The following is a 24,793-nucleotide window of genomic DNA, read 5'->3' as shown; positions in this document are numbered from 1 at the left end:
GTGACTGGGCGCTTCCCCCTGCACAGCTGCCTCTGCTTAGACAAAATCCAGCTGTGCTCTGCTACTGGCAGACACAGAGTCCCACTGAGGGGGAGCACGAAGAGTGAGGCTGTAGGAGGGGCTCCCAACGGGGCTCCAGTTGCCTGCACTTCCCATCTTCACAGTGTGGCACACGACAAACCATGGCACAGGAACACCAGGGAGGTGACACAGCCCCCCTCAGACATTAGGAAACAGGAGATTAAAGGGCACACGTGCAGTTTGAATTCTGCCCCTGGGGTGACTGCATTACAGTGCAGTTTTAATTACAGGACCGCTGTCTGACTTCACCATGGGCGAGCATGTCGTGGCTGTGCCCTAACACACACACACACACACAAGGGGCCAAAGGCTTTCAAAAAGCAAACTGCAAACCCAGAAATGCCATCTTGTGGCATCATACTGAGCCCCAGTCGGGTCACCAGCACGGTTGGGACTGTTAGATGCACTGCACAGACCTCTGCCCCTGAAGCAATCCACATCAGTAGTAGGTTGTCATCCTCTCCTGGGCCAGGGGGATGAGGCGCACGCTTTGCTGGGGGCTCCCAGTTAGCTGCTGGTGGTACAGGAACAGTGAAATGCAGGGATCTCTGCTTCCATTCCGGGGCCTGAAGAGGAGCCCAGACTCTTCTGCCATTTTTCCCAAGCTGTCCCATCCCCTCCAACCTGTCCCAGTCCTGTCTCTTCCCCACCTGGGCTCGTTGCCTATTCAGGCCTTCTCCAGTCCTCAGGCTTCTCATACCAGTCCCTATCTCCTTGCCTAGCCTGTCCCAGTCCCTCCTCCAGCTACTCGTCCAATCTGTCTCTCTCTCTCTCCTACCCCCAAGGATGGTGCCCTAGACTCCCTCCCACGCTCCTCAGCTAGCCTGTCTCGACTGAATCCCCCTGCCAGCCCCATTGCCCAGTCTCTTGGCCTACCCAGTCACAGTTCTCCTCCTGTACCTAGCTCCTCATCAGATCTGTCTCCATCCCCCCACATTCTCCTTGTCCAACCAGCCCCAATCCCCCAGCCCCTCCTCCGACCTGAATGCCTCCCTCAGTGGCTCTCAGTCCCCATTTCCTTGCCGAAGCAGTCTCAGCCTCCCCCACACACTTTCCAGGCCCGGTCTCCCAACCCCCGTCTCAGACTCCTGGTCCCAGTTTACTCCTTCCCCTGCCTCCCAGGACTGGCTCTTTCCCCTCTGCATTCAACTCAGCTTCCTGCTCAGGACCGCCCAAAGGTGGGAGGCAAGCGCGGCAATTTGCCCTGGGCCCCGCAGGGGCCCCCACGAGAGTTTTTTGAGGGCCCTGGAGCAGGGTCCTTCACTCGCTCTGGGGGCCCTGGAAAACTCTTGCGGGGCCCAGGCCCCCGGAGCTTCTTCCGCTCTGGGTCTTCAGTGGCATTTCAGCGGCGGGGGGTCCTTCCGCCCCGGGACCTGCCGCCGAAGTGCCGGGTCTCCGGTGGCAATTTGACGGTGGGGGACCACCACTGCCGAAGACCCCAGGCCCCCTGAATTCTCTGGGCACCCCTGTTCCTGCTCCCCAGGGCCTGGCTGCCAGCAGCGGGGCTCAGAGAGCACACAAGAGCCCAACTCCTGCCCTCAGTCCCCATGCCCAGCTGGAGCCAGGAAATTAAGATGTCTGTACACTAATGCGAGGAGTCTAGGGAACAAAATGGAGGAACTATAGCTACTGGTGCAGGAAGTGAAACCGGATATTATAGGGATAACAGAAACATGGTGGAATAGTAGTCATGACTGGAGTACAGGTATTGAAGGCTATGTGCTGTTTAGGAAAGACAGAAATAAAGGCAAAAATGGTGGAGTAGCATTGTACATCAATGAGGAGGTTAACTGTAAAGAAATAAGAAGTGATGGAATGGACAAGACAGAGTCTGTCTGGGCAAAGAAAGCTGGGAAAGAAAGCTACCAGAGCCTCCCCTGAGATAGTGCTTGGGGTGTGCTACAGACTGCCGGGATCTGATTTGGATATGGATAGAGACCTCTTTAATATTTTTAATGAAGTAAACACTAATGGGAAATGTGTGATCATGGGAGACTTTAACTTCCCAGATATAGACTGGAGGATAAGTGCTAGCAAGAATAATAGGGCTCAGATTTTTCTGGATGTGATAGCAGATGGATTTCTTCACCAAGTAGTTGAAGAACCAACAAGAGGGGATGCCATTTTAGATTTGGTTTTGGTGAGTAGTGAGGACCTCATAGAAGAAATGGTTGTAGGGGACAACCTTGGTTCGAGTGATCATGAGCTAATTCAGTTCAAACTAGATGGAAGGATAAACAAAAATAGATCTGGGACTAGGGTTTTTTACTTCAAAAGGGCTAACTTTAAAGAATTAAGGAAATTAGTTAGGGAAGTGGAATGGACTGAAGAACTTGTGGGTCAAAATGCGGAGGAGGCCTGGAATTACTTTAAGTCGCAGCTGCAGAAACTATCAGAAGCCTGCATCCCAAGAAGGAAAAAAACATAGGCAGGAGTTGTAGACCAAGCTGGATGAGCAAGCATCTCAGAGAGGTGATTAAGAAAAAGCAGAACGCCTACAAGGAGTGGAAGAAGGGTGGGATTAGCAAGGAAAGCTACCTTACTGAGGTCAGAACATGTAGGGATAAAGTGAGAAAGGCTAAAAGCCAAGTAGAGTTGGACCTTGCAAAGGGAATTAAAACCAATAGTAAAAGGTTCTATAGCCATATAAATAAGAAGAAAACAAAGAAAGAAGAAGTGGGACCGCTAAACACTGAGGATGGAAAGGAGGTTAAGGATAACCTAGGCATGGCCCAATATCTAAATAAGTACTTTGCCTCAGTCTTTAATAAGGTTAATGAGGAGCTTAGGGATAATGGAAGGATGACAAAAGGGAATGAGGATATGGAGGTGGATATTACCACATCTGAGGTAGAAGCCAAACTTGAACAGCTTAATGGGACAAAATCGGAGGGCCCAGACAATCTTCATCCGAGAATATTAAAGGAACTGGTGCATGAAACTCAAGCCCATTAGCGAGAATTTTTAATGAATCGGTAAACTCAGGGGTTGTACCGTACAACTGGAGAATTGCTAACGTAGTTCCTATCTTTAAGAAAGGGAAAAAAAGTGATCCGAGTAACTATAGGTCTGTTAGTTTGACATCTGTAGTATGTAAGGTCTTGGAAAAAATTTTGAAGGAGAAAGTAGTTAAGGACATTGAGGTCAATGGTAATTGGGACAAATTACAATATGGTTTTACTAAGGGTAGATCGTGCCAAACCAACCTGATCTCCTTCTTTGAGAAGGTGACAGATTATTTAGACAAAGGAAATGCAGTAGACCTAATTTACCTCAATTTCAGTAAGGCATTTGACACGGTTCCACATGGGGAATTATTAGCTAAATTGGAAAAGATGGGAATCAATATGAAAATTGAAAGGTGGATAAGGAACTGGTTAAAGGGGAGACTACAATGGGTCGTACTGAAGGGTGAACTGTCAGGCTGGAAGGAGGTTACTAGTGGAGTTCCTCAAGGATCGGTTTTGGGACCAATCTTATTTAACCTTTTTATTACTGACCTTGGCATCAAAAGCGGGAATGTGCTAATAAAGTTTGCGGATGACACAAAGCTGGGGGGTATTGCTAACACAGAGAAGGACCGGGATATCATACAAGAAGATCTGGATGACCTTGTAAACTGGAGTAATAGTAATAGGATGAAATTTAATAGTGACAAGTGCAAGGTCATGCACTTAGGGATTAATAATAAGAATTTTAGATATACATTGGGGACGCATTAGTTGGAAGCAACAGAGGAGGAGAAGGACCTTGGAGTATTGGTTGATCGCAGATGACTATGAGCCGCCAATGTGATATGGCCGTTAAAAAAGCTAATGCAGTTTTAGGATGCATCAGGTGAGGTATTTCCAGCAAAGATAAGGAGGTGTTAGTACCGTTATATAAGGCACTGGTGAGACCTCACCTGGAATACTGTGTGCAGTTCTGGTCTCCCATGTTTAAGAAGGATGAATTCAAACTGGAACAGGTTCAGAGACGGGCTACTAGGATGATCCAAGGAATGGAAAACCTGTCATATGAAAGGAGACTCAAAGAGCTTGGCTTGTTTAGTCTAGCCAAAAGAAGGCTGAGGGGGGATATGCTTGCTCTCTATAAATATATCAGAGGGATTAATATTAGTGAGGGAGAGGAATTATTTAAGCTTAGTACCAATGTAGACACAAGAACAAATGGGTATAAACTGGATACTAGGAAGTTGAGACTTGAAATTAGACAAAGGTTTCTAACCACTAGAGGAGTGAAGTTCTGGAACAGCCTTCCAAGGGGAGTAGTGGGGGCAAAAGACATATCTGGCTTTAAGACTAAGCTTGATATGTTTATGGAAGGGATAGTATGATGGGATAGCTTAATTTTGGCAATTGATCTTTGATATCAGCAGATAAGTATGCCCAGTGTTCTGTGATGGGATGGGATCTGAGTTACTGCAGAGAATTCTTTCCTGAGTGCTGGCTGGTGAGTCTTGCCCACATGCTCAGGGTTTAGCCGATCGCCATATTTGGGGTCGGGAAGGAATTTTCCTCTGGGGCAGATTGGCAGAGGCCCTGGAGGTTTTTCGCCTTCCTCTGCAGCATGGGGCACAGGTCACTTGCTGGTGGATTCTCTGCAGCTTGAGGTCTTCAAACCACAATTTGGAGACTTCAATAACTCGGACATAGGTTAGGGGTTTGTTATAGAAGTGGAGGGGTAGGGTTCTGTGGCCTGCTTTGTGCAGGAGGTCAGACTAGAGGATCACATTGGTCCCTTCTGACCTTAAAGTCTATGAGTCTATGAGCTCTGCTCTGCCCACCCCCTCTATCCTAGGCTGGAGCATCAGGTGTTCAGTAGGAAGGTGGCTGCGCAGACTGGTCAGCACTGGGAGCTCTGGGGCAATGGAGCATGCTCAGTGAGGGACAATCTCCGGCCACCATTGTGGAAGTCTTCACAGTGTGAACTGTAATGTTAAAACTCTTTGAACTTAGCCAAGCGTGGGAGGATTTTCCTAGGGACAACACAAGGCACCCACCTGACACTGGGGTGACCCCGTGTCACGTCCCTGCTCCAAAGCATGGGGCCGCTAGAGCTGGCCATGCAAAAGATCACATGCAAAACCTCGACCCAACCACATGGAAACAGGGACTGCTCCACTTACAGGCAAACTAGCCAGCTGCAGATTTCTGGGAGACACACCACGGATCCATCTACCGAGGGAGGGAGGTGAGCTGCAGAGTACTAACTGTCCCGTGGAGACCCTGATGTGTTAATAGACAATTCACAACCCCCACAAACTGCTCCATGGCAGAGTGCAGACAAGCCCTATGGGGAGAAGGCCCAGGGCGCAATGGCCATAGACAGTGAGGGAAGAGGCCTGGTCCCTCCAGTGGAAGGGGAGGCCCTGGATAGTCCAGTTTCTCCCGGGGGGGGAAGGGGGGCAGGTCCTGACCCTCTTTAAATGCCACTCCACTGCGCCTGGACAACACAGCATATATTTCCCCAGCCTCATTCTTGGAAACAGCTTGACCATTTTGGCTGGAAATTCTCAACAAAATTCAGGCTGCGGAAGACACGGGGCACGGAAAATTTAAGCCCAAATGGTTTGAATTTGGCAAAGTTATAAGTAACTGACAATGGAGTCTTATAAGAGGAAATGCTGAGCAGCCTTCCCCAATAGGCCAGATTGCCAGCCCTGGCTCTGAGCACTGCGGTCGCAGAGCCACATCTCTCCCCTGCTGCCATTGCCAGCCCCGGCTCTGAGCACTGGGGTCGCAGAACCACATCCCTCCCCTGCTGCCAGCCCTGGCTCTGAGCACCGGTTGCAGAGCCATGTCCGTCCCGTGCTGCCTGCCCCAATACAAGCTCCCAAGCATGACAAGGATCAGTCCCAGGAACGCACATGGAAACCACAGCAACCCCTCAGACCAGCCATGACACACAACCCTTGGGGCTGGCACCATACCAGCTTCCACAGAGACACCGCCCAGCCCTGAGCTAAAGACCAGCCAAGGTGACCTGTATCAGGCTGCTCGGAGTGTGAGACCGACAGCACCACATAGCTCCTGACCCAGCAGCTCCACAGCTGAGAACAGGATCCTGTGCCTTTAAATCTGGCACAGTCAGCTGCGGGGTGACTCAGGCCTCACCTTTCTTCTCTGGCAGGCCTGGGGAATGTGCACAAACCCCCTGGCAGTGTCCCACGCCCACATGGAAGCCTCTCCACTGCCTTGGGCCCTGGAAGCAAATCGGTGATGGGGCTTGGCCTAGAATCCAGCAGAGTAGCTTGCACACACCACCTCCCGCCCCAACACCCCTACTTGCCTTCCCAAGCCCAGAGACTGACCGGTCACCTGACACCACTGAACGTTTCCTCCTGGGGCTCCAATGAGAACAAAGCCATTCACACGGTGATAGCCCGGTGACTCCAAAAGGGTCTCCTGTCACTTAGCAAGCCGGATCGCTGCTGGATAGACTGAGCTCCCCGAGCCACCCTGGCACCATGCCAGACATGGGTATCAGCTCGAGGTGGGGGAGCAGAGCAGCACCATGCCTAGGGAGGAACCTGGAGAGAGTTAGGAAGTCTGTAGGGGAGAGAAAGGGTGCCAAGAAGCGCCTAGCACCAGGGAACAGGAACGGGGGAGCTGGCCTGGATCCTGCCAGAGCAGTGTGCCTGCTCTGTGTGCACACATGAGATCAGAACTGGCCTATGTTGTCTCCCTGTCAGCAAGCAGGTATCACTCCAGGAGAACCACCATACTGGACATGGTCAGAGGCAATGCTGGGGCAGCCTCCTCTGGGGGGGGAGGGGACACTCACTCCCTGGAACCTGACTCCTTGCTTTCCCCTCCTGGTGGGTCAGAAACAAGCCATGCACTGGCTCTGCAACTGGGAAGCATAGTGCCAGCTGCTCACACCAGCCCTGGCATCTGGTCGAGCAAAGCATGCTAAAAACAGCAGCATTGTCACAGCAGTGAGAGCATTGGGCTGGACACTCCGGTATGATCTCATCCGAGACCCTAGATACACACTCGAGAGGGTGGCCTGTCCCACTGCCCATGCTGCAGCAACTACACTGCTGTTTTTAGCCCACTAGCTCAATCAGAACCAGCAGAGTCTGTCTCCTCGGGCTGGAAATCCCACCTCCAGTGCCAGCGTAGAGACATCCTCAGTGTGAGAGTTAATCAGGTTTCAGCGGATGGCACACTTTGTTTCTATCAGACTGCCAAAAAAGTCAGAGGGGCTGAAACCCCATTGAATTGGGCCCTCGACTTGTGCAAGGCACTTGCTGCCTGGTGCGCTCAGCAGAAAACATACTGCCCTATGGAGAATATCCTGGGGTTCCAGAGACTTCCCATCCCAGGCCTCACCCCAATGAGGCTCTGGGATTGCATCCATAGGGGACCAGCACTGGGCAGGTTTCTCAGCTCTCCTATTAAATATTAACTTTAACCAGCCCCTGGGCAGTTGTTCCTTCCATTGCTTAGGAGCAGCTGGGCAGGGAAAGGAGCATGGGACACGCCCACCCAACTGGAGCTGCAGCCGGTTAGATGAATGCTAGCACAGGCCAGATACTTCAGCATAGCTCCAGGAGAGCACGGGTGCAGACTAGCTGAGACACACCCACAGGGCTGGGGCACGGCAGGGTGAAACTCAGGGCTCGCCCTCCCTGGCTGTATCTCCCTAGAAAAGCTGGTACTAATTCCCCTCGTATTTCTGTACCTACAAACACAGTCTCCAGGGCCACCTGCGGCTGCTCCCTTCCCCAGACCTCTCTGCAGCCCCAATTCCGCTGCTGCCCAAGACCCCAGGCACAAGAAGGTCTCTGAGACCCTGATTGCAGAATGTGGTTATGCTGCACCCAGCAGAGGTTTGGCCTTGCAGTGGCCAGGACACCAGGGTATTTGAACCCCATCTCCAGGACACCAAGTTCTGTTGAAAAACGAGCTCTCTGAGGATCCAGAGAAGTGGGTCAGAATACAAGGCAATTAGCAGCCGCAAGTGGAACCCTAAATCAGAAGAACCTCTCGTACCCGTGTGCACTCAGCCTACAGCTAGGAGAGCCCCAGACCTAGAACTGTTGCCCCTGACTTAACAAGGCCAATGCACCAAACACGAGGTTACAAATCCCCCGCGACAAACTGTGCCAAATGTGCCCGGTGCACCTGCTGAGAGGCCCACCATAAGAACACCCAGATGGGGCAGTTCCCAGGTGCAGAGGTGAGAGCTAATCGGAGACAGAAAACATGCAGCAGGTTACACACCCTGTCTGCATCTGCAGCAGGTGAGTCATAGGCATCCAGCCTCCCTCCATGCCTGTTCTGTCGCTGCTCTCTGGAGCTCGGTACTGGCTCAATTCTGGGTTTTCGTACCCCCCAGCTCGCTGTCCGAGCAGCTTAGGATACTGCCACCAGTCTGCAAGGACCGTGCCGATGCCCCCAGTGCTGCAGCAACAGAGCATTTCAATGCCAGGCGGTACCGACAAGAAGTGCAAGTGCAGCCAGGCCAGAGAGGGATTGCATGGGTAGGGAGCGGCCATGCGCACTGCTCCCTCCCCGTCCTATACATGTGTGCCATCCGCTGAAACCTGGCCGCACCCAGCACGTTACCTTCCCCCACGGCCAGCAGCCAGGGAGTCTTGGCGTGGCCGGTGCGACCTAGGCGGTCGCCTAGGCCACTAGGATTTGGGGAGGTGGCATTTTTTTCGGCAGCAACCGCAGCGGCTGGATCTTCGGCCGCCCCGGTCGCCGCCGGCATTTAGGCGGAGGGAGCTGGGGAACTCCCTGCCCCAGCTCACCCCTGCCCTGCCTCCTCCCCAAGCACGCCGTGGCTGCTTCACTTCTCCTGTCTCCCAGGCTTGCAGCACCTAAGCTGATTGGCGCCACAAGCCTGGGAGGCGGGAGAAGTGAAGCAGTGCTTGGGGTGGAGACAGAGCAGGGTTGAGCTGGGGCTGGGGGGGTACCTCAGGGCGGAGGACACCAGGGAAGCTGCCGGGTGGGGGGCGCCTCAGGGCGGAGGCTCAGGGACGTGGGAGGGCGCAAGGTGGAAGATTCGCCTAGGGCGTGAAACATCCTTGCACCAGCCCTGCTCCATGGGCATGACTGGCAGAGCCCTAGCAATTCCTGTTCATCCTGCACTGGACAGGAGACAGCTTCTCTCTCTGAGTCACAGGCCTGGACCCCTCCTTGCACCCCCACTAGGGAATCAATTTTCCCCTCAGGCCTTAGCAGAAGCTGAACTGAAAACCCAGCTGGGGAATGTGAAAATCCAGGCCAAGCCAGAAACGCAGCAAGGGGCCAGCTGGGAACTGACCCTGCTGGAGCCACTGGGGAGAACTGAGTGTCCTACTCTGGGGTGCTTGCTTTTCCCCTTGCTCTGGGCTTGCCTTGGTCATCAGCCCCTCCACACAGCCCAGCTCTTTGACAGGCACTTGGGCCCCCCCCACCAATTCGCTGCCTCTCTTCAGTCATCTGCTTGTTTCCGAACAGAGAGAGGGAGATTTAGGGATTAAGATGCTGACGAGCTGATGACATGAGCCACCTGCCTCCTGCGCTCGGTGCTGCTCAGTCCTGACCTGCAGACCCCCTGCTACTCCAACCAAGGTCAGAGACACAGTGACGCTGATGGTGCCCTGCCCACTCCACGACCTGGGACAGAGCTTGGGTTGGGTTTGAGACCCAGGCAGCCCCTTGAAGCATGGTTGGATCTCAGAGAGTGCTGGGGGTCCAAAGATCAGCCCAAGGTCTGGAGTCACTATTCCATCTGGGGTGGCACTCTCAGGAGAAAGTGGGTAGGAGAGCTGGGTGTAGGCCTGAGATTGAACTCAGCCTTCGGTGAAACTCAGGGATGTCACCACTAAAATTAAGGGGGAAAAGTACTCCACTGCTGCTAAGGTGACCCCATCTCAGGAATGCCCCTAACGAGTTATAACACCAAGGGTTGTAAAGTAGAGACACCCAGGCACTGGGAAGTTTAGGGAGGAAACAGACACCAAGAATTGGTAAAATAGCTACGATAAGCTCTGACCAGTGAATTTATGCTAACCATCTTCACAAACACAGAAGATCATAAGTTACAATTTGGGCATGAGAGATAAAATATAAAGAGTTGAACAGGGAGGAAAAAACAGAGGTGCCAGTGCACGGTTGGTTAAATTTTGTTACCTAGAGGTACTGAGTTAAAGGAGGTAGCTTGTTTTACCTATATAATGTAACAAAAAATAATGCTCTTTGGGAACCATCTCCCGACAGGAATTTAACATCAAGCCGCTGGAACTCTGACTACTCCGCACAACTGTGACATGCAGACACATCACCAGAACCCCCAGATGAGATGATCCTGACTGGCCATCAAGTGAATTTTGTCTGTATATTGGGAGTGTTGAGCATAAGAGATTTGCTTGGTATACGTATTCTGTGTGTGTTGCTAATAAATAGATGTTTGAGCACAGCTGTGTAAGGCTCTCTCACTGGGAAAAAGTCCCGCAGACCCACAAGGCCCTGAGCCTCGAGGGAAAGGGCGGGTACTTAAATTGATGAGGTTTCTTCCTGAGCCCCACGGGTAAGGATAAGTGCCTTACACCCTGAGCCCTCAGAAGGGAAAGGGTGGGGGCACCTAAATTGATTGGGTCACACCTTGAGCCCTCCGTAGGATATAGGTGAGGTGCCCTGGATATTTGGTGGGTAACATGGGGGACAGCGCCATAGGCACCCCCCCTACAGCGCTGCGCTACGAACAAGCCCTTACCTCGAGCCCCAGGGAATAGCACTCCCACCAGGGCTCTGCTGGGTTTGAGCATAGAGGAGAGACAACACGTCCCACCCCGGTCCTCCATAGCCACAGGATGGGGCTGTTCCCCCAGACCCCTGGACATGCAGCTCTCTGGCCAAGCTGCCAGTGCAAAGGACACACAGTTGAGCCCATCTGGCCAGAGCCCAGGTGCCCAGACTGACTCCTCGTTCAAATAACACAGTGCTGACAGGCACCAACCTCCTCTTTACAGCAGGTGATGTCCACTGAGGCAGCGCCATCTAGATCCAAGGCCGAGGGGGAGGGGGACAGGAGCAGGCAAAGTTGCTGGAACTGGAAGGAGGGTCCCATCACAAGTCAAGGACAGAACTGGCCATCTGCACGCCTTGGGGTGGCATGTTCCCAAGGAATGCCTGTAACACCCTTTGGCTGGCTCCCCACTGCAGGTGGAGAACTCATCCCGCCCAGCCTGACAGAGCAAGCCTAGAGCCAGGCCATGCTGTGCCCGCTCCCCAAGCCCAGGCCCGAGTCTCTCCCAGCATGTCCCATCCTATTATTTAGGAGTGGATCGGGTTGGGTTTGAATGAGAGAGATAAACCCGGCCTTTGCAGTGCCCTGCCCCCTCCCCCGCAGCCACTGCTCCTCAGCACAGCGCCTGGCTTCAAATGGTAGCTAAGTCCATGTTCAGAAGTGACAGACGCTACTTCCCTAGACCTGCCTCGAGGGCTTGACACAGGCTCAGGACACAACCGAGCTCCCACTGGATGGAAGGACAAGACTGGGATCCAGAAACAGAGCTGCTACCGAGCCCTCGCCCTTTACTCTTCCTAACCGCCAAGCATGCATGGGCTTCCTGTGTGCCGGAGTGAGGGGCTTTCCTAGGTGGATAGCTCAGCCAGCACCCCTTCCAGCCGTTGTAGAAACCCGCCCGCAGCCAGAAATCATGTAGCGACAGAGAGGGGAAATGAGTCAGGATTATTGCACAATCCAGCGGAGCAGGCAGCCTTAGGATTCCAGAGGCAGCAACACTCCTTCAGCTGCCAAAGCGCTGTTTGTTTTGCTTGTGCAAACTAAGTCGGCCAGTCTGCACAGCCCGCACTATCAGTTCCTAACTAGCCTATGGGCCCATTTCACACCAGAAACCTCCAATGCTTCCAAACCCCCTCGCTGCAAGGTGCCAGGTTCTCCTGCCATTTGCCAGCATGACACAGCCCAGTGTTAAACTGCAAATTGCCCCGGAACTGGGACCCTGGCCCCCCACCTCCCCTAGGTGAGCCTGCTCCTCATCTCGCGTGACACTGCCCAGGAACGTATCCACACAGAGGGTCTGGCCACCTTGGATGAGCACTGCCAAGGCTCTGAGCCATGGGATGCTGCAGAAGTCAGGTTGTAAACACCTCCCTGCAGCACTCTGCAAACAAAACAAGCAGCATGTTCCCAATTCCTAGAGCTGGGGGCCCCAGGGAAGGGGGCACCAACTTGTCCTGCTCCAGGAAGAACACAAAGCTGAGAGAAAAGAGAAAAAGCAAACAGCCACACAATGCCAGGAGCGGGCAGGATGGCAAACAGCAGCCGATTAGTAAGAATAGGAAAAGGCCAAATCAGACCAGACTTCCACTTTATGCAGAGATTGCTAGCCACCTGTTATCACTGTTATTATTCATGCCTGTTGCGGCACGGCCAAAGGGCAACCCCACAGTGCCAGGCACTGTAAGACACCCCATAGCTATATCAGTGTGTGGCCAGGAGCATGGTAACACCCACTAACACAGCTGTGTGGCACAGGATTAGCTTTGCCCACAGCAGTGCTTGCTGCCAAGGGGAATTTTTGTGGATGGTCATTTTCTACAATCCTGAGATCACAGGTTTGGAGTCTAGCCGAAGCTCAAAGTGCCAGTGTAGCACTTTGAGTGTAGCAACAAGTGTAGCAACAAGTTGGCATAGCCCTTTTTCCTCTCTCTCCCTCCCTTGCTGCCAATGACCGTGTCTGTCTGTATCCCATCACTCAGAAAACACAGGCTCAAGTGCAGATCACGGGGCTGGGAGTCAGGAAGGCCCAAGTTCTCACGCTGGGTCTGCCACAGTTTTTCTGCAGGACTTTGGACCTGCCCTGTCCCCTCCCTCTGCCTCACTTTCCCCATCTGGCAAACACAGGGGAAGCAAATGTTTCCTCAGGACTTTGTGATGCTCCATTCATATTTGTACAGCACTTTGAGCAGGGGAAGTGCTATTTGCTAACCCCATGGGCCACACCCTCTTGAAGGAACGGAAACAGAAGACAGAGCAGGGCACTTGGATCAACTCACGTGCTGCCAAGCAGTAATGAGGCTGCTGTTAAATGTGTGTCATCGGGGCTTATATATAATTCATGAGGTAGAAAAGCAATTAAACCAAACCTCACTGGCTGCGGGGAGGGGCAGTGGGAAGGGAAACTTTTAGGGTTTGGGGAACAGAAAACAAGGCCGCTATAACTGATCGTGAACTAGCCCCGCTAGTCCCACCCTCAGGGTGACATGAGACGCAACCGGCTCTGCTCGGAGCAAGGTCAGCAATACGCGAACTGCAAAGAGCCTGGAGCTGCAGCTGGGGCAGCGACCCCCTGGCCCTAACCACGCTGACAAGTGCAGCTTCTCACCCCACAGGGCACTCCGCAAGGACAGGGCTCCCCTCGGACGGATCTCAGCTACTGCAACTGCTAAAGGTCATCTCAACACCCTCCGAACCAGGAAGCTCAAAGGCCTGGCTAGCACAGGTAAGCATGAGGAACAGGAAGACGCTAACCAAACTTAAAGCCTCAATAACTGAGGTTCAATGTGGAATAAGAGGACTGGGGGCAACTGGGCCGCCTTTCCTTTTATCCCAACCAGGGCTGGCTCCAGGCCACAGCGCATCAAGCGCGTGCTTGGGGCGGCATGCCGCGGGGAGCGCTCTGCCGGTTGCCGGGAGGGCAGCAGGCGGCTCCGGTGGACCTCCTGCAGGCGTGCCTGCGGAGGGTCCGCTGGTCCCACGGCTCTGGTGGAGCATCCGCAGGCACGCCTGAGGGAGGTCCACCTGAGCCGCGGGACTGGCAAGCGGCAGAGCGCCCCCCGCGGCGTGCTGCCGCGCTTGGGGCGGCAAAATTGCTTGAGCTGGCCCTGATCCCAACCAACTGGCCCACCCCAGAGAACCGATCTGAGCAGAAAGCGCTGCATGCCCCCGCTCCCCTGGGAAGGGGGAAGGTAGCGTTTGCAGGGGACTCACGTTGTGGGGGCAGTACTCAACGGCCTGGAAGAAGCTGAGCCCTCGCAGCAGCTCACGCTGGGCAACGCCACAGCACTTGGACATTCCATCCTCAATGGCCTGGTTGATCTGGTGCACGGGGAAGGCGCACACCGACGAGTACCAGCGAGGCACGGAGCTCTCCGCCTCACTCTCAGCAAACGCACCAAACAAGACCAGGTCACTGTCGTTGACGCTGATTTCCTGGGCCAGCTTTGGGCCCGGCCGGGCCACATGGGCTGCCTGCAGCACATTGAAAGCCACATCGTGCTTGTGCTCCCCATCCGAGCTCCGCCTCCGTCTGCGCTTGGACTCGAAGCGGCAATCCAGGACCAGCTCGCGGTACCAACCCATGTTGTGCTCCTTGGCTTTCAGCCGCACCAGCCGCGTGTGGTATGATCCAGATTTGGGGCTCTCCTTTTGGACAGTCAGGAAGTACACAAAGTCCTGGGCACTGAAGGAATACACATAGTCAATGGGGTAGGAGTCCTGGAACTCCGGAAGCACACTGAGGGAATCAGAAATAAAGAACCCATCCAAAGTGGCCTTCGGTCTCCGGATAGACACCGATTTCGGGCTGTACCTTGCAGCTATGCTGCTATTGATGGTAGAGGCAATGTAGAAGTAAGAAACACGGCTGGTTTCAGTCACCAGGACCCTCGTCCCCAGGGGGCTGGCCACGCAGTCTGGGCACTCATCAGGACTGTTCTGAGCTGCATACAAACAGTAGGTGGCACTAACCACCACCAGGCTGTCTTGGATTTCCAATTCGTGTTGGAAGCACCGGCCGTGCTGGGAAGTGCCACAGCTGTATAGCCATGGCTCAGATGGGTCCATCACCAGAACCACGTTATCTGTGTCTTCAGGCTTCCGGCTGTCTCCTGGCTCCTGGCACTGGGCACAGATCTCGCACTGAGCACTGCCCATGGGGCCAGTCACGATGACTGATGAGTTTGCCAGTGCCGGGCTCACCACATAGATCTTGTTCCGCACTGCCACAAAGAGGGCAGCTGCTCCGCTTGGATCCTTGTAGGTGACAATGTTCTGGATGGGGCCATCCGCTGTGAAGCTGGGCAGATCATACTTGACAGTGAAGTCCCTGGTAGCACTATAGGGAATCCGCGGGCACTGCCAAGTACTGAAAGAAACTCCAGTAAGCATGAACCCCAGGGAGAGGCAAACCAGGAATGAAAGCCCCATGCTAGGGGAGGAAACGCTGCTCCAAGATCCTTGACTTCAAAGGTCACCTGAGCGCCTCAGCTCTGAGCGGGTCTGGGATCCATCAAGTGTGAGTTACCAGCCCACTACAGCTAAAATACCAGCGGGAGAGAGTATGTTAGTCACAGCATTGAAGAGGTGTCATGCCCCACTTGAGTACCCACTGGAAGCACACCTTCTCCCCATTCCCCAGAGCAGGCACCGGGTCTCCCCCCAGAGTGCAGAGAGGATCAGGCCCCCCATGCTGGCTGGATCTCTCCACCATGTCCACAGCACCTCCCAGCTGGACAGACCCAGAAAAGCACTGGTCCATCTTATTCACTGGAGGAAAGAAGTGGATTTGTATTGATGGGTCATGAAGCATGCTGCCCTGACACTGCACTGCCGTGTCAGCCAGCTACTTGCAGTCAAGCATCTGGTAACCTCAGTGAGGGTTCACCCAAACCAGGCAAGCCAATACACCCTGCGTGCACTGCCCTGGATACACACTGGGGCTGAGGCACATTGGATGTTGAACAGAACAAAGAAGCCTGGCTAGGTTTTAACCAGCTACAACGTTTGGATCCCTAGACTGGTGGCTGCATAGCTCTGGGGCCCACTCCAGTTGGGATCTGCAAGTAGACGACACTTCTTTCTCCCAGACTCCCCTCATCTTTCATGGGCAGCCCGAGCTATTTGGAAGAGGTAGCACCAGGCAGCCCCTCCTCCATCTGGTCTCTGCGTTGCCATGAGATGGAGACAGGAAGGGCTGGGGGAGGGGAGAGAGCAAAGATTCCTCTTGCTCACTCAGGCCACGTCCAGACTAGGAATTAAAATCGATTTTAGATACGCAACTTCAGCTACGGGAATAACGTAGCTGAAGTCGAATTTCTAAAATCGAGGTACTCACCAGTCTGGACGGCGCGGCATCGATGTCCGCGGCTCTCCGTGTCGATTCCGGAACTCCGTTCGGATTGATGGAGTTCCGGAATCGATGTAAGCGCGCTCGGGGATCGATACACCGCGTCCAGACTAGACGCGATATATCGATCCCCGAGCAATCGATTTTAACCCGCCGATGCCGCGGGTTAGTCTGGACGAGGGCTCAGGCACTGCTGCAGATCCAGGGACTGAGCATCAAAGGTGAGCCTGGCTACCATCTCAGCCTGCATCTAGCTAGGATGGGAATGAGGGGCCTTATTGATGGCCCGCCTCCCACTATTCCCAAAACCATCTGGGCAGGAGCCTTTGTCAGGAAGGTTGAAAGGAGCACCGAAGTGCAGAATAGGGCCCCAGTCAGGCTGTCTGCTAACAAGGGAGGCCTCAGGACTGCGCTCACTTCCCTAAAGAGCAAAAACCAATCAAGAGGCAAAACTCCTGGCCCCAAATCATCTCCATGCATAGTGAGCCCGAGTTTGTTCCAGCTTTATAGAACACCTGCCTCGATAGAATCATAGAATATCAGGGTTGGAAGAGACCTCAGGAATTCATCTAGTCCAACCCCCTGCTCAAAGCAGGACCAATTCCCAACTAAATCATCCCAGCCAGGGCTTTGTCGAGCCTGATCTTAAAAACCTCTAACGAAGGAGATCCCACCACCTCCCTAGGTAACCTATTCCAGTGCTTCACCACCCTCCTAGTGAAATAGTTTTTCCTAATATCCAACCTAAACCTCCCCCAACTGCAACTTGAGACCATTACTCCTTGTTCTGTCATTGGGTACCACTGAGAACAGTCTAGATACATCCTCTTTGGAACCCCCTTTCAGCTAGTTGAACGCAGCTATCATATCCCCCCTCATCCTTCTCTTCCGCAGACTAAATAATCCCAGTTCCCTCAGCCTCACCTCATAAATCGTGTGCTCCAGTCCCCTAATCATTTTTGTTGCCCTCCGCTGGACTCTTTCCAATTTTTCCACATTCTTCCTGTAGTGTGGGGCCCAAAACTGGACACAGTACTCCAGATGAGGCCTCACCAATGTCGAATAGAGGGGAATGATCACATCCCTCGATCTGCTGGCAAAAAATTTTATAATTGGAGATATACCCATCTCCTAGAACTGGAAGGGACCTTAAAAAGTCATTGAGTCCAGCCCCCTGCCTTCACTAGCTGGACCAAGTACTGATTTTTACCCCAGATCCCTAAGTGGCCCCCTCAAGGGCTGAACTCACAACCCTTGGTTTAGCAGGTCAATGCTCAAACTACTGAGCTATCCCTCCCCCCTGGAGGTGAGTTTCACTGTTATTTCATGTGCTGGGTCCCTGGATTAAGGGAAATTGCCAGAATTTGGCTTCTGTTTGGTTTATTATTATACAAGGATACAGCCTCAGGGGCACATTTTCCTAACCTTCATAAGTGCACAGTGGTACCTGATGACATAACAAGGAGTAACGGTCTCAAGTTGCAGTGGGGGAGGTTTAGGTTGGATATTAGGAAAAACTTTTTCACTAGGAGGGTGGTGAAGCACTGGAATGGGTTACCTAGGGAGGTGGTGGAATCTCCTTCCTTAGAGGTTTTTAAGGTCAAGCTTGACAAAGCCCTGGCTGGGATGATTTAGTTGGTGTCAGTCCTGCTTCCAGCAGGGGGTTGGACTAGATGACCTCCTGAGGTCCCTTCCAACCCTGATATTCTATGATTCCATGTGCATCCGCAACTGGCTGGTTATGTAGCTAAACTGTCACTGTTGCATAGGCACTTACTTAGGCCTTGTCTACATGGGAAAGTTTTACCAATTATACCACTATAATTACACCAGTATAGCCCCACCACCACCACCATCACCACCCATCCACCCTCCGCTGTGGACAAACCTTATTCCACTATAAGAGACCATTTTTCTGAGTTAGTTTACACCTTTTCCCAAGCAACATACGCTAAACCAAACAAGCCACCCTTCTCCTTGTGAGTATCCCCAAGGGGCATGGCAGCACCTCCAGATTAGTTTAATTACACACTTCAGTTTCCAGATAAGGAAAAATTGCTTTTTAAACAAGGCAGCTTTGGAGTGGGGAACTTCCTCCTCTCCTTCATCTGGGGCTGGGCTGCTAGCTGCATCCACACACCTAGATTACTGCAGTGATTCCAGAAACTCGCCTGCACTGCCTCACATCTCCTCTGCTCCAGTCACAACATGCCAGAGGAAGGCAGAGACAGGGGGAATATGGATAAGGAGAGCCAGCCACTCCCTTTACCCCACACCTGCCCACCTGTTGGGCATGCTCACCGGGGGCAGGGGTATGAAAGTGGGGAAAGACACCGAGAAGCCAGGAGAACAGTAGGGTTTCTATTGAGGCAGGAAGCATGGTAAGTGGAGATGCCCTCCCTACGCGACAAAAACCATGGGACAGGAATGGTTATGACTGACCAGGGCAGATCTGAAGCAGTGACCTGGTAGTGGCAGGTCCTGTGCCCCACGCCTCATTCTGCAGGCAATGGGCCCTGCGCCCCACTCCCCATCAGATCAGATGCCCAGTTCCCGCATGCCAGGTGGCACCCTGTCCTGAGTACCGCCATTGAATCTCATTAACATGCTCCCAACGGTTAGAAACTGACCCTAGAAAACCGTGCCAGGCACAGGCAGAGATCTGTCCCTGGGACCAGCATATGTGCACCCGCTGAGAGGCAATCCAATGGCCTCAGAGCGTCTGCCTGCCCCTGCTCCTCCCCCCGGGCAGGGACCCAACGCCAGCCTGGGCCCCCAGAGATCTGCCCTGGGAACACGGAACCTGGCACCAGTGGGTATAAAATGGGTATTCACCCCCTATTCCAGAGTCACCCCCTGCTGGCCCTGCTGCCCTAGACACACCCTCTGCCTGGCTCCTGCTGGCCCAGACACCCCCTGGCCCAGACAACCCCGCCGCCCACCCTAGAGATAGCACCTCCCTGGCCCCCGCCGCCCCGGAGACCCCCGCCAGAACCCACCGCAGCCACCGGCCGTTCCACGCGGCGCCGGGCCGGGCCAGCTTGGCCGGGGCGCTCCGCTCACCTGGTCGGGTAGCTCCGGGGCGGAGCGAGTTGAGCTGGAGGAGGGACCCGCCCGCTCCCGCCCTGGGGCCGGAACGGCGGGCGGGCTCTTGCCAGCGGGTCCGCCCGCAGTTTGGCCGGAGCCCCGCGGCAGCGCGAGGTGTGAGCGAGAGCCCGGGAGTTCCGAGTGCCCAGCTAACCGGGTTGTCATCCCCGGACACGGACACACACACACACCCCGGATAGACACACACATTCACACACACCCCAGACACACACGCACAGCCCGGACTGACGCACAAGTACACCCTGGATACCCCCTCACCCCCGACAGACATACTCACACATACCCTGGAGACACAGACAGACACACACACACAACCTGGACAGACACACACACATACATTCACACACACCCCAGACAGACACATACACCCTGGACAGACACATACCCCGGATACACACACACTGGACAGACACACACATTCGCACACACCCCAGACAGACAAACAGACACACACACACTGAACTGACACACACACCAGACACACACACATACACACAGCCCAGACAGCCAAACATATATCCTGGACACACACACCAGACAGACATACACCCCGGACGCACACACACCAAACTGACACACACACACAAACACTCCAGACAGACACACACACACCGGACAGACATACACCCCAGACACACACACCAGACAGACTGGGATACACCCTGGACACAAAAACACATTGTACACACACCCACACCCTGTACAAGTACACACACTCCCATACATACACCCTGTATAAACACACACATATACTTTGAAGACACACACATCCTGTAGTGACACACTCATATGCAATACAGACACACATACATTCACACCCCAATACAGACACATGCATGTACACACACACATCCTATACAGACACACATGTACACTCAGACATACACCCTATACACACATAAATACACAAACCTCTGTACACTCACACATAGATACACACAGATATACATATACTCACTCAAACATGGACACACACAACCATGTATGCTCATGTGCAAACACAAATATAGGCACATGCACTCCATGCACTCACATGTGCATACACACAGAGATACACAGACATACACATAATTGTGTTCATGCACATACCTGTATGCATACACACGCACATATTTGCAGATAAATGCATGTGCACAAACACACCCATATGTGCACATACATAGCTGCATGCAACTACACACAAACATACATATATACTGATTAGGTGCCTTGGCAATCTTTTCGAAATACAGTAAATAAACATCCAGATCCGCCTGTAGCACCATGAGGCCTGTGCTAATAACAGAGGCTGGCGCAGCCTGCTTTCATTGTCCTGTCGGTGTGGGAAAGTGCTCCAAGCAGGTGTACCACGGAATGGGGATGTGGAAAGATGCGAACAGGAGGCAGACTCAGTTAGTCCAAACAAAGAGGCTGTTGATTAGTCAGGGACTCTGTTCAAATCAGGTTTGATAAACCAGAGATGTGTGGGGCCCGAAAATTAGCAGCCCACAATTGGGGCGCAGGAAATGAGGCCTAACTGGTGATCACAATGATGGCGGGCTGGGCTACCTCATCCCCCTGTTTTTTGGGGTTCTTAACAGAAAAAAAAAAGACTTTTGGGGGAAATGAACAACAACTGGCTGGGAGATAGGTAAAGCAAAGAGAGCAAGCGACTCCAGACTGGCTCCCTCCCCCACCATCTTTGGAGTACCCAGGATCCGCGGGAACACAGCTGGACTTCCATCAGCCTGAGAAATGTCCTGAGAAGGCCAGGCCAGAGCAAGAGGACGCCACCAGCTCTGGCTGACTCATGAGCAGCACCTGGGATGTGAGACTTTGTCATACAGCCCCCCTTGTGCATCCTGCCATGGGATAAGAGGGAAGATGCTCTCATGGACTGGTAACTGGTTAAAAGATAGGAAACAATGGGTAGGTATAAATGGTCAGTTTTCAGAACGGAGAGGGGTAAATAGTGGTGTCCCCCAGGGGTCTGTTCTGGGCCCGGTCCTATTCAACATATTCATAAATAATCTGGAAAAAGAGGTAAACAGTGAGGTGGCACAATTTGCAGATGATAAAAAATTATTAAAGATAGTTAAGACCCAGGCAGACTGCAAAAAGCCACAAAAGGATCTCTCAAAACTGGGTGACAAAATGACAGATGAAATTTAATGTTGATAAATGCAAAGTAATGCACATTGGAAAGCATAATCCCAATTATACATATAAAATGATGGGGTCTAAATTAGCTGTTACCACTCAAGAAAGAGATCTTGGAGTCACTGTGGATAGTTCTCTGAAAACATCCACTCAATGTGCAGTGGCAGTCAAAAAAGCAAACAGAATGCTGGGAATAATTAAGAAAGGGACAGATAATAATACAAAAAATATCATATTGCCTATATATAAATCCATGGTACTCCCACATCATGAATACTGTGTGCAGATGTGGTCACTCCATCTCAAAAAAGATAAATTGGAATTGGAAAATGTTCAGAACAGGGCAACAAAAATGATTAGGGGTATAGAATGGCTGCCATATGAGGAGAGATTAATAAGACTGGGACTTTTCAGTTTGGAAAAGAGACAGTTTAGGGGAGATATAATTGAGGTATATAAAATTATGACTGGTGTAGAGAAAGTAGATACGGAAGTGTTCTTTACTACTTCTCACAACACAAGAACTAGGGGTCACCAAATGAAATTAATAGGCCGTATGTTTAAAACAAATAAAAGGAAGTATTTCTTCACACAACGCACAGTCAACCTGTGGAACTCCTTGCCAGAGGATGTTGTGAAGGCCAAGACCATAATATGGTTCAAAAAAGAACTAGATAAATTCATGGAGGATAGGTATATCAATGGCTATTAGCCAGGATGGGCAGGAATGGTGTCCCTACCCTCTGTTTGCCAGAAGCTGGGAATGAGCAACAGGGAATGGATCATTTGATGATTACCTGTTCTGTTCATTCCCTCTGGGGCACCTGGCACTGGCCACTATCGGCAGACAGGATACTGGGCTAGATGGACCTTTGGTCTGACCCAGTAGGGTCATTCTTATGTTCTTATATTCCTTTTCCTTCCCTACCTTCTGACTTCTCCTTCCTGTTGCTCTCCTTTTCCCTTCTGTCTACTAAGACCTGGATGAACTGGCCAAGACTGTGTTTTGTAACACACCTGAGACCTGAGACCCAGGAGGCAGCTAAAAGCAATGCACTAAACCTCCCAGTGCTGCTACAGGTTTGCCGGATCTCGCAGGGGCTGCTCGGAGCATGTGCCAGGCGTGTGTCTCTCCAGCAGTGCCAGAGACAGAAACTGTATTTTCCTTTTTTCTCTGCCCAGTTTGTGTGTGTTTAGCTTGTTTTGTCTGGCAGAAAATGGGATTGGGTTCACAACAGCTCCAACCTATCTCAACTCACTGCTTCTCTTTCCCCAAAAAAGGACACTTACTGCAGCCTATGATACAATCCAATCAACTGTCAGATGGGAAGCTTAACTGAGCCTTGGTTAGCTGTTCAGCACTGGACAGGGATGGGGTCAGGTTAACACCTTTAGCTCTCTAGGCCTATTTATTGCATCTAATATAGCACAATGGCCTCAGTCATGGAGCAGCAGGGCCCACTGTGCTGCACATCTGATCCTTCCTCTCCACCCTGCTTTGGCGAGGAGGGATGTAGTTAGCAAGGCTGACATGTAAAGTATCCTTGGAGTTAGCACATATTGAAATTAATGGAACCGTCCCTCCATAGCTATTCTTTCAGTGTCTCTGTGGACTCCGGCACAGCTCAGTATATCAGCTTCACTCTCTCCAGGCTTTGAAAGGCAGCTTTGAAGCCATAACAGCTAGAAAGGCATGGTAAAACCACCAAAGAAAACTCTGAAACCGGAGAACAATGGAGAAGTTTGTCTGTGCCCTCGTTAGTCTAGGGGTGAGGGTCACATTAGGATACTCAGTGGCTCCCAGCTGCTCCAACCAGACTTCACATCATTCCCTTCAGCTACCCCCCAACACGCACCCCCTGCTCTCCCATTCACCTCCAGGGCTGGGGGGTTTAAAACTGGATTGCTATTTAGGGAGGCAGCATGATCTAGCGGCTAGAGCACAGAACTGGGACTCAGAAGAATGGAGAGGGCCTGCTGGGGGACCTTGAGTCACTTTCCCTCTCTGTGCTTCAGTTTCCCTATCTGTGAGATGGGGATAACAATGCTGACCCCCTTTTGTAGAGGGCCTTGAGGTTTGCTGATGAAAAGTGCTGTATATCTACTTCAACCTAGGGGATGACACAGTTTTTCTACAGGACCCAGCACCATGGTATATTGGAACCTTACAAAATGACTACTATAGCAACATCCCCTACACCACTCTTGCTTGTCCACTTCTCTTCCATGGTCCAGAGGTGTGCAGGAGCAGTTAGAACCAGTTTCCTCTCTCCTTGTCCTCTGGTTCTGCTTCATCTGGACATTCTGCAAGCAGACAGTGCTGTGAGATTGGACTGGGGCTGCATTAGATTGTGCCATCAGCCTCTGAGTGTGTGACTTTGGAGCTCATAAATTTCTGATCAGCTGTTGGCAGTGGAAAGTTTTCCACTCTGGATGCCCCCAAAGGAAGCCCTGTCAAGAAGCACTGCTATTATTTATATTGGGATAGTGTCCAATGGCCCCACTCAGATTTGGGTCTCCATTGTTCTAGGCAATGTACAAACCCAGAGGAAGATGTGGTCTTCCCTTGGATGTTCTTAGGACAGTAAACTACTAGATAGGTCCCTAATGCTCGCAGGCACCCCCTCTGCAAACCTTGATCAGGGAGGCAACCGCACATGCGCAGGCAGATGCATCACAGGAACAAGACTGAACTTTCTTGGCAAAACATTTCTGATGGTGACCAGCAGGGGGCCACATTAGCACCAACTCTGAGCCTTCAATAAGCATAAGTCAGGCCCCCAAAATAGTGAGATTGGCTTTAAAATGGTGAGCGCTTAAAAATAATCAGAGTTGAATTCTTTACCTTCACCTTCTGGGTTTTGAGCCATTCCTTTTTCAGCTTCTCTTTGAACCCGCAAGGGCTAGAAACTTACATTTGTTAAAACAGAAGCTGAGATTCTCATGAAATAATGAGTCCAGGAGCTGGAGCTTTAAAAAATGAATTTAATATTGCAAGAGCCATGATAAAATCTTGGGACTTGGCAGCACTGGTTGGTTTTGCTTCTCCACGAGCCCGCTACAGATCTGTGGCAAACAGCATTCCTTATGACAGTAGTCCCCAAACTTTTTCATCTGGCAGGTGCCAGATGATGAGTCCCAGAGGACTGCGGCGGTGGATGAGCATCCACCGAAATTCCACCAACAAGCAGCAATGTCAATGAGTGTCACCACCAAAATGCCACCGACAAGCAGCATCATCCAGAAGCGTCGCTGCCGATATACCGTCGAAAATCGGTGGCATTTCAGCGGCGACGCCTCTGGATGAGGCAGCTTGTTGTCAGCATTTCGGCAGATTCTCGTCCGCCAGCCAGTATGCGGGCACACGTAGAC

General features: G+C 52.2%; 1 protein-coding gene across 8 annotated transcripts in view; it reads right to left on the bottom strand.

Annotated features, from left to right (window-relative positions):
• The window catches only part of MST1R (macrophage stimulating 1 receptor), a 91,169-nt gene that overhangs the window by 43,728 nt on the left and 22,648 nt on the right, over positions 1–24,793 (bottom strand). For 5 of the 8 annotated variants that reach the window (XM_050958627.1, XM_050958631.1, XM_050958630.1 and 2 more), the window contains exons 1-3: positions 19,174–19,224; positions 17,099–17,264; positions 14,038–15,365 (exon numbers count right to left, since the gene is read on the bottom strand). The exons of 1 other annotated variant lie outside the window; for it this stretch is intronic. In XM_050958627.1, the coding sequence (XP_050814584.1) occupies positions 14,038–15,255 (1,218 nt within the window). In that variant the 5' untranslated portion in view covers positions 15,256–15,365; positions 17,099–17,264; positions 19,174–19,224. 2 more of the 8 variants (XM_050958628.1, XM_050958629.1) reach the window with 2 other exon arrangements.

Source organism: Gopherus flavomarginatus, chromosome 6, assembly GCF_025201925.1.
Source record: "Gopherus flavomarginatus isolate rGopFla2 chromosome 6, rGopFla2.mat.asm, whole genome shotgun sequence".
Taxonomy (NCBI): Eukaryota; Metazoa; Chordata; order Testudines; family Testudinidae; genus Gopherus; species Gopherus flavomarginatus.
This window is presented reverse-complemented; position numbering and strand designations above follow the sequence as displayed.